This window comes from Podarcis erhardii, assembly GCF_964252035.2.
Source record: "Podarcis erhardii genome assembly, chromosome: 10".
In the NCBI taxonomy this organism is placed as follows: domain Eukaryota; kingdom Metazoa; phylum Chordata; class Lepidosauria; order Squamata; family Lacertidae; genus Podarcis; species Podarcis erhardii.
The window spans coordinates 34,155,221-34,164,670 of record NC_138500.1 but is presented as its reverse complement, the minus strand read 5'-3'; the positions used below and the strand labels follow the sequence as shown (position 1 = coordinate 34,164,670).

General features: G+C 46.3%; 1 protein-coding gene across 2 annotated transcripts; it reads right to left on the bottom strand.

The window, feature by feature from the left end:
* Nucleotides 1-263: 263 nt before the first annotated feature.
* Nucleotides 264-8,822, bottom strand: HEBP1 (heme binding protein 1). 2 transcript variants are annotated; one of them, XM_081877554.1, is made up of 4 exons: nt 8,672-8,822; nt 4,210-4,351; nt 3,863-4,043; nt 264-1,959 (listed from the first exon to the last, which is right to left on the bottom strand). In XM_081877554.1, exons 1-4 carry the CDS (start codon nt 8,699-8,701, stop codon nt 1,788-1,790), a joined length of 525 nt encoding a protein of 174 aa, XP_081733680.1. In that variant the 5' UTR covers nt 8,702-8,822; the 3' UTR covers nt 264-1,787. The 2 variants fall into 2 exon arrangements, with proteins under 2 accessions (XP_081733680.1, XP_081733681.1); XM_081877555.1 differs by having other exon boundaries at nt 4,210-4,342; nt 8,672-8,802.
* Between the last annotated feature and the right edge of the window lie 628 nt (nt 8,823-9,450).

The window sequence follows — 9,450 nt, the reverse complement described above, 5'->3', positions numbered from 1 at the left end:
TGGAATGGAACCTTTTGCATTTCCTCTGGGACTGAAGTGCACGGCTTTCCACTCCACCAGGACTCCATGCATCACGCTGCTGCTGCGCCCCGTCTGACATTCCACTGCAGAAACCTTGTCACCCGCAAACAGAGATGTCAAAGGAATGCATATGTGCACCACCTCAGGTTTCAAGTTGTCGCTTTGGCACTAATTTTGGACACCTAAACTATTAGTTTGTTCCACAAAATTATACTTCTGATGGCAGTTACACCCTCAAAACATGCGTTTTATATTTGTTTTTATTATTATTTTTAAAATGTGCTTAATAACAGACCTTCATATCCATATTTAGGTAGAAAATTGCACAGTTCTTCAGAAGCTGAAAGGCTTTGGCAAAAGGGTGGGTGTTCCATTAAGACATCTCAGCAAGCATTCCAGGAAACAAAGAGTTATAAGGTACAAAGTGTTCCAGGGCTTAAATGCAGTAGTCAGATCATAGCTTGGACTGAGGTCCTTCATCCTTCAGTCTGAGGTGAGCCTCTCGCTTCAAAAGGGGGGAATAAAAAGTAATGCAGAGCAAAGGTCTCCATTAGAGCACTATATGGGGATACCATACCCTCCAATATTGCTCAGATAAAAATAAGATCATTTATCACTCCCACCCCAACTGACCCTCCTTGAGCCCCCATTTTTTCCTCTCCCTGCTCCTGCAGAGCATTTTCTATCAGAAGAATGGTGAGTGCCACCACCACTAGACCACTGGAAGATGTCACACATGCATTCCATCATCCTGAGAAAACTCGTCAATTCCAATTTTAGTTTATTTTATTCTTTGGCAGATTTACGAAAAGAAAGATGATTTCTCCAGGTAAATTCTAACCATATGAATCCATGATTGTAAAAGGAGACTGAAGTTAAGAAAAGCTTAGGCATTTCCAAATAAATAGGCTGTTGGCATTTAGACACAACCTAAAGATGTACTTGCCCCAAATGCCTTTCCAATGCCACATGAGCCTTACCTAATGACACAGTGGCAGCTGGTGATAGTTGCTGTTGCCAATGATGCAGCTTCTACTAATTCTAATGCAAACATGGCTCCAAAGACAAGAACACCCATTTCAGGAGTCTGTGGACTGTGTTGTCAGTGTACCTTACTCGAAAGCAGCCTCTAGGGTTGACTTGAACTAAGGATAGAAATTATCTCCCAAGTCAGATGAGTGTAACAGGTTGACAGTGCTGCAGGAAATACCAGTCTGTTAACAGGTGCCGGTTTTACTGGCTTGTAAGTACAGCTGTCTTATTATCCCTCTGGACAACTTTGGGGGAGATCTAGCTGACATTGTTGAGGTCACAACCAAAGGACAGTAGGAACATGCAAGCTCAGAATAAGGACCTTTCCCCCTATTACTGATACAGTTTTTATTTAGATTCTGAACTAAGGGGGGATAGTAGAATGCGAACAGCCTAACAACAATGAGGTAAACTTGTTTTGGTGTCAGAAAAAACCCTCCGCTGATTTACAGTATTTATCTTTGGGTTCACCCAATGCTTTTTGAGTGCACTTCTCTTTATTAATGGTATTTTACTTCTGCTATTCTGTTTTAGATGGGAAACAGCCCAAGAAATGCAACTCATAGCTTATGAAAGAAAGCAGCAAAGCTGGAACAACCTTTGATAAAAAGCAATATGCTCAAAACATGCTGGGTAAATTTCAAAACACACATCAGCTTTCTATAGCACCTGTGGATATTTTCCTCCTTCTTCCACCTTCCCCAATTGGGGCATCTTTCTTGTTTTTGGACTGCTCACTTCTTCCGCAGTGAAACCTCATGGCGATTCCCGAAGAATTTGTTTTGGGGATCATAGCTGCTGAAAATATATAGCTCTTTGTGGTCAGCTTTCTCAGTTCCTACTGCAGATCTCAGCTGAGCTGCATAATTCTTATACTCCTCTCCTTTGGCATTGCCGTGAAATGTCCTATGAACAAAGAAAAAACAAGAGAACAATAAAAACAAAGGGGAAAATTAGAGGGTGGTGTGTGGACCAGTCCCTGAATGTAATTGAAGAAGAGGAAAAAGAATAATTCAAGCAGAGTTTTTAAGTATATTTGTTAGATTTGCAAGTGCCCTTCTGTAGTGTGCCCCAGAAGCAGATCTCAAGGCAAAGCAGGTGGCAGATTTCCAGTGCCATTAGAGGTGGCCAAGCAGGAAATAAGACAGATCTGGCCCATGGGATACAATGCACTGGGATGTTCTCATGCACAAGCCCTACTGAAAGGAAGGAGAGTTGCATAAGAGCATCATTGTGCTCCTGTTCATTTCTAAGTTGTGTCCTCGGCAGAAAGTTGAGCAGAATTGTACTGGGTTCCCTTCAACATAGATAGCACCTTAAATATGTTCACAATGGCTCAATCAGAAGAGCATCTAAAATGGTTACTGTGTGTGAAGAAAGGAAACAAAAAAGACTGTTCAACCACATCCGTTAACCCACTCCCTCTCCCCCTTTTTTTACATTTTTGTTTTCATGGGACTTTGGTAAAAGAGGATCAAATCCTATTTGCCCAGGTGTCAGTCATGGTTAGAATCAATATGTGTCTTTAGTGGCAATTTCCAGAGATGTCAGTCAAGGGAACCTCATCTACCATAATAGCATAAAGAGTGGTTGTGGTTAAGGCAACTGCCACAAAGGGAAATTTGCTCCCAAAGCCCAACATGACATTTTGTGCCAGACATCTAGAATGAACAACGGAAGCCTCCTCTTCATATTCCCCTCGCTGCGCCTGGAGAATTAGAGTGGATTCCTAGTCCCCTTGTGTTGACAAAGAGAGGCTTACTTTTTCTGAAATGTGGTCCTTGACAGCCGACTTCATCGCAGGAATTGCAATAAAGTTTTGCTTTCCCTTGACACCAGAGTGACACCCAAAGGCCATTTGGGCTGAATGATCTGCTGTATCGTCCCCCCACACACCCCACACCCCCGGGAAGTGAGTGTGCATAAACAAGTTCCCCAACCAAAAGTGGCAGGCCAAATTCATTCAAGATCTTTCTGCTTGGTTCAAAGGAATTGACACATCAGAAATGACAGGCTATCAATTCTCGATACATCTGTTTGGGCTACTAATGGATTTAGCACTCTAGACATTGATGGACAGCTGCTGTATAACATCTTACTGGCTCAGAGCCGTAGCTCAACTAAAAGAGTTTCTAGGCCTCAGCCTTGGGTATTTGAAAGTCAGGGTTCTCACAGAATGGGGGACACCTCCCCCGGGGATGTATGAGCAGCTTTAAAGGAAGACAGAAACTAACCACAAAGTCTAGTGTTTGGGTACACATTTTGACTGGGACAACTAGCAAACTACAGACCCATCCTGCTCTCATTCTCCCTAGTGTTGCTAACAGAAATAGCATTCTGAGCATGATGATCAAAAGCTGGGCACCAGAGTCACTCTAACAGGGCATTCCTAAATATTTAGTACTAATGTGTACTGCCACTGTATACTGGAAGATCGTTCGAGTTCTGAAACATTCGAGTTCCAAGGCTCGGTTTCCGGTTGGTTGCAAGAGCTTCTTGCACTCAAGTGGAAGCCGTGTTGGACGTTCGAGTTCTGAAGAATGTTGGAAAACCAGAACACTTACTTCCAGGTTTTTGGTGTTTGGGAACTGAAATGTTCGGCAACAGAGCCGTTCAAGTTCCAAGGTTTGACTGTACTGTAACTGCTAGGCATTGGGTGTGTGGGTGCGTGGTTAATATCACAGCATATTGAGAGGGGACATGTAAACTCTCATGGCCAATGGTTAGGGATGATGGGAGTTGTGGCACAACAAGACCTGGAGGGAACCAGGTTGGCTTTAGAGTTACACAACCAGCTTAAGAAACCTACATGAAGAAAACAGCCATTTTCTCTCTCTGTTCAATCCGGATGCTCTTATCAGCGGGTGAAGGAGGACTGGCCTGGAACTGGCTTGGAATCTGTAGCGAGACTTTCACCTTCAGCTGCAGTGACCCATCATCTGCAAGCAATGCAGTGATACACACTGGGTCTACCACACTCATCTTAGCCCCTGAAAAAGAAATGCAGATCAAAGACTCCACTTTTCTGAGACACTCACAAAATGACAAATATGAACAAATACATGTTCATGTTGTCTTTCCCCCCAAGGATTAGATAATGAACAATTAAGCAGCTGAATTAAGGGGGATGTGAAGAAAGTATGTAAAGCTTTTCACCTTGGTCATTGCTTCCTTCCAAGTATTTATACAGTTTTGCCACGGCTTCAAGACAGGCCGCATCAAATGTTTCTCCAGTGTGCTCGATGGTAGCAAACTTTCCTCCTTCGTATTCTTTTTCCTCATAGTTCGGCTTTCCCCCCTCATGGGAACACAAAAGTTAGATAATAAATTCCTTGACAGGCGCAACCCATGCATGCCTTCACAAGGCCAAGTTGATTCCTGAAGCACCACTTACACAGCCCTGCTATTCAAAGACCATCTATGCCTTCAAGGAATAGAACAGATGCTGAAAGTATGGCTGTAGCATTCAAAGTGTAGACTTCATTTAACTAGAACAACATTGCGCACTTTGTACTTTAGCCTGTATTTAGTATCATTTAGTGAGGAGAAAGCACATATCTTAAGCTCATTCATGGGGGTGGGGGAATGCTCATCCAATTGGCAGATGACACCAAACTGAGAGGGGTAGTTAGTGCCACAGAAGACAGTATATATCCGTATTCAACATGACCCTATCCTAACAGATTGATGAACTGAGCCCAAACTAACAAAATGAATTTCAGTAGGGACCTAGGCAGGAAGAACCAGATGCACAAATACAAGATGGGGGACACCTGCTTGCCATGAGTACTTGTGAAAAGAATCTAGTGGTCTTAGTAGACCACAAGCTCAACAGTGTGATTCAGCAGCAAAAAAAGCAATGCTATTCTAGGCTGTATCAACAGAAGTATAGTGTCCAGTTCAAGGGAAGTGATAGTAACACTCTATTCTGCCTTAGTCAGACCACACTTGGAATACTGTGTCCAGTTCTGGGCACCACAATTTAAGATGGATGTTGACAAGCTGAAACATGTCCAGAGGATGGCAACCAAGATGATCAAGGGTCTGGAAACTAAGCCTTGAAGCACTTGAAGGAGTTGGGTATGTTTAGTCTGGAAAAGAGGAGATATGATAGCCATCTTCAAATAAGTATACAGTATATGGAAATTTAACTGGTGAGCCAATTGCAGCATTGGAGAGGCAGAGAAAAGGGAGATGAAATTTTCATTGGGACCATGAAGTGGATACAAAGGATTAAACCCCTTTTGGCAGCTGTCTTGTTGGGGAAAAAAGTACACAATTTCTCTTTTGGCACCCAGAACTTCCCTACTCCAATTGCCAAAGCAAAAGAAATGCATGGGAGAAGGAAGAAGAAGAAGAAGAAGAAGAAGAGGAGGAGGAGGAGGAGTTTGGATTTGATATCCTGCCTTTCACTCCCCTTCAGGAGTCTCAAAGCGGCTAACATTCTCCTTTCCCTTCCTCCCCCACAACAAACACTCTGTGAGGTGAGGGGGGCTGAGACTTCAGAGAAGTGTGACTGGCCCAAGGTCACCCAGCAGCTGCATGTGGAGGAGCGGAGACGCGAACCCGGTTCCCCAGATTACGAGACTACCGCTCTTAACCACTACACCACACTAGCTCTCAAGGGAACTTAAAATCCCCCTCAAGGCTGAGCCAAGACATTTTACTATCTGAGGCATCTTTTCCCTGTTCCAGTTATACAAGTTGACTGGACTGGCAATGAAGGCAGCAGGCCAGATTAGGGGCCCCAGGAGAGGCTGTGTGCCACAAAAAAGGAAGCAGGAGGAACAACCAGGAGCTACTGGCCCCTAGCACCTGCCGCCTGAGGCAATTACCTCATGCTGCCCAATGGTAGGGCTGGTCGTGTCTCCTTTCCATGCTTGACCTGCCCACAGCCCCTCTCCCCAAGTACTTTTCTCTTAGGCAGGTTCAGTTTGGTATTCTAACTACATCTGAGGGGAAACTGCATGGGCAGAGAAGTTATGCAGAGATCAGCTGCGCACAGACCTTGGTTCGAGGAAGGTTCTGCAGTGCAAATCCACACACCCCTTTTGTTTTTACAAATGCACCTCCCATTTCCACATGACTGGGGCAGTGCCATGTCTACATACACAGAACAACTCCAATCCTGTCTAGCGTGGCTTTATGCCTCACTCCGATCTACTGCACAAGGCCGTTGCGAAGCTAAACCAGCAGCCTAAATTCTTTGCAGGAAGGATGGGATGCAAATGGTAACAAATAAGTGGCAGATAAGAACATGCAAATTAACGCAGAACAGAGTGCTAGGAGAAAACACTGCCAGCTGTGAAACAGCAGGTGACTGGCATTCTTTCCTTCGGGGAAGGAAGAGTTATGACCTTGGGTAGCCATAACGCAGCTTGATCTAATACCACATGCCACAGAGCACCAGCACTGGGATGTTCACACTCTTCAGTCTGCAATTAGTTTCATACAGGGAAGACAAAATGCACATTATAAAACAAACCATTTCATTTCTACTGAATGGCTGTGGCCACAAGGCCACCCCAGGGAGCTATAAGGGATTTAAGATATGCATTTTGCCATAAGTACGCTGTGTAAAATGCTACACACAAATAGCAAGATTTCTCCACGGATAATTGTGAATAATTCCCCCCCCCCACCTAAGTGTCACACAACTCCAGACCCTTAACAGCATTTCCTAGGGTACAGAAATGATATACTGTGAGGTGTATTTCCACCTTTTTTTTTTAATGAGGGCTTTGTGCTTTACCCATCTGCATGACACACAAAATTTGACAGGTGCTGTCTGTCCAGCCCTTCACTTCTGTGCTGAAAAAACAAGCACTGTTTATATTTCCATTAAAAAGGGGGGCCTGACAGCAGCCAGGATATCATGGCTACTGGCTGCATAGGGGCAGGGGGCTCCTGAGATGAGCGAATCAGCAAAAAGACGCAAAACTGCCAGGGATGTCTCAGTGGAAAAAGGCACACAGAGACTTTCGACTCTCTGGAAGATGGGCATGTTGGTATCTGTTGGAAGGGGGGGATTTATCCCTTCCAAGAAGAGAAGGTCTCAAGATGGGTTGCTAATTCAAATCTCTGTGGCACATGATTCAAGAGGGGCACCTCCTGTAAGGGCTGCTGGCATAATAAGAAGAGAGGAGCCTGCTGGCCCCTCTAGTCCAGCATCGTCTTCTCACAGTGTCAACCAGATGCCTGCAAGCAGCATCTGAGTGCAACAGCAATTCCCTCCTCCTATGTTTTCCAGCAACTGCTATTCAGAAGCATTACTGCCTCAAACAGTGGAGGCAGAACTCTCTGGTCCTTTTTTCTTTCCTTTTTTCTTTTTTGTTTAAGCCACCTAAGTTGGATTGACTTTTAGATGCCTGTTGTCTTTGTCAGCTGGACCATAAAGAAGGCTGATCGTCGAAGAATTGATGCTTTAGAATTCTGGTGCTGGAGGAGACTCTTGAGAGTCCCATGGACTGCAAGAAGATCAAACCTAGCCATTCTGAAGGAAATCAGCCCTGAGTGCTCACTAGAAGGACAGATCGTGAAGCTGAGGCTCCAATACTTTGGCCACCTCGTGAGAAGAGAAGACTCCCTGGCAAAGACCCTGATGTTGGGAAAGATGGAGGGCACAAGGAGAAGGGGACGGCAGAGGATGAGATGGTTGGATAGTGTTCTTGGAACTACCAGCATGAGTTTGACCAAACTGCAGGAGGCAGTGGAAGACAGGAGTGCCTGGTGTGCTCTGGTCCATGGGGTCACGAAGAGTCGGACACGACTAAACGACCAAACAACAACAACAAAGTTGGTTGACTGCTACAGGTTGTGGGAAGAAAAATCCACAGAAACTTTGTCTCTGTGTGATGAAGTCATTTCTTCCATCTGTTGGTAGAGCATGAGACTCTTAATCTCAGGGTTGTGAGTTCGAGCCCCACGTTGGGCAAAAGATTCCTTCATCATTGCAGGGGGTTGGAATAGATTACCGTTGTGATCCCTTCCTACAATTCTATGATTCCATGAACTTCAGCTTCATTGGGGAGTCCCGAGTTCTAGTGTTATGAGACGTCTCCCGATCCACTTCCTAATCATAGAACTGTAGAATTGGAAGGGATTTCAAGAGTCATCCATTCCATCTTCTTGCAATTGAAGGAATCTCAGCTAATCTGAGGGCCTTCGTCGTGTTTTTGTATGTCGACCCCCACCTGTCATCCTGTAATGGTCTCCCATCCAGATCCTGACCAGACCCGGTCCTGCTTAGCTTTCCAACAATGTGGCTGCTTTAGGTGCCAAGTTCACAGACCAGGACATGTTTCCACAGGCCCTTGTGTGGCGCGCGCCTCGGATCGCAAGGCGCTTCCTGCGGCATTCCTAGAAGCAAAGAAATGAATGGACCAAAAGTTCATTGGCAAGCGAAGCGAAGCCACCACGTGAGAGTGACGTGGGTCAAAAGAAGCCCTCTAGCTGCTAGCAGCAGCCAGTGGCAGACCTTCTACAAAGCCAAGCAGCGCTCGACAAGCCTCAGATTCGGAGGGTGGGCAGCAGCTCCACTCCGTCCCCCCTCTCCGGAGGGCGAGGCGAGCGACCCCCAGCCCCGCCTCCTCTCCGAGGCCGGGCATCTCCCTCCTACCTGCCTCGTCCTGGTGGGAGTTCCAAACATGCTGTGCTTTTGGGCGGGTCAACGCCGCGCAGCAGGCTGTCCGCTCAGTCGGGGCTCTAGTATTTATGCAGTGAGAGCGGCAGCCCTTTTCCTGCCCGGTTGCTCAAGAACGGAAAGCGGGCGGGAGATGCGCGGCAGCGGGATGCGCATCCTTTGCCCAAGGGCCGAGCGCAGCTGCCCTTGGAGAGAGAGGCTGGGGTGTGGAGTGGGGGTTGCGCAGGGCGGGTGAGAAACGAAGGCCGCCAAGCTTTCTTTGTCCATTGCTGTGCTCCTGTGCCATTACTATTAGCAGCAGCCTGGCAGGCAGAAATAAAGCGGGTAAAGCTTCTCCTGGCACAACAATAGGGTGACAGGGTAGGACGAGGACGCCCCGGAGATCAAAGTTCAAATCCCCGCTCAGACATGTAGCCCAGCCTCGGGCTAGCCATAGTCTCTGAGCCTACCTGGCAGGGTTGTTGTGAGGATCTGTCTGGCCAGAGTGGTGTATGCTCTAGTTATCTCCCGCTTGGACTACTGCAATGCACTCTACGTGGGGCTACCTTTGAAGGTGACCCGGAAACTACAACTAATCCAGAATGCGGCAGCTAGACTGGTGACTGGTGGCTGAGACCACATAACACCGGTCTTGAAATACCTACATTGGCTTCCAGTACGTTTCTGAGCACAGTTCAAAGTGTTGGTGCTGACCTTTAAAGACCTAAACGGCCTCAGCCCAGTAAACCTGAAGGAGCATCTCCACCCCCATTGTT

Excerpts from the sequence above, each read along its gene's own strand:
- HEBP1 (XM_081877554.1), bottom strand. The coding sequence starts at position 8,701 with ATGTTTGGAACTCCCACCAGGACGAGGCAG. Across the intron at positions 4,352-8,671 it reads CTCCCACCAGGACGAGGCAG|GGGGGAAAGCCGAACTATGA; the intron begins GTAGGAGGGAGA and ends TGTTCCCATGAG. Across the intron at positions 4,044-4,209 it reads GGAAGGAAGCAATGACCAAG|GGGCTAAGATGAGTGTGGTA; the intron begins GTGAAAAGCTTT and ends TTTCTTTTTCAG.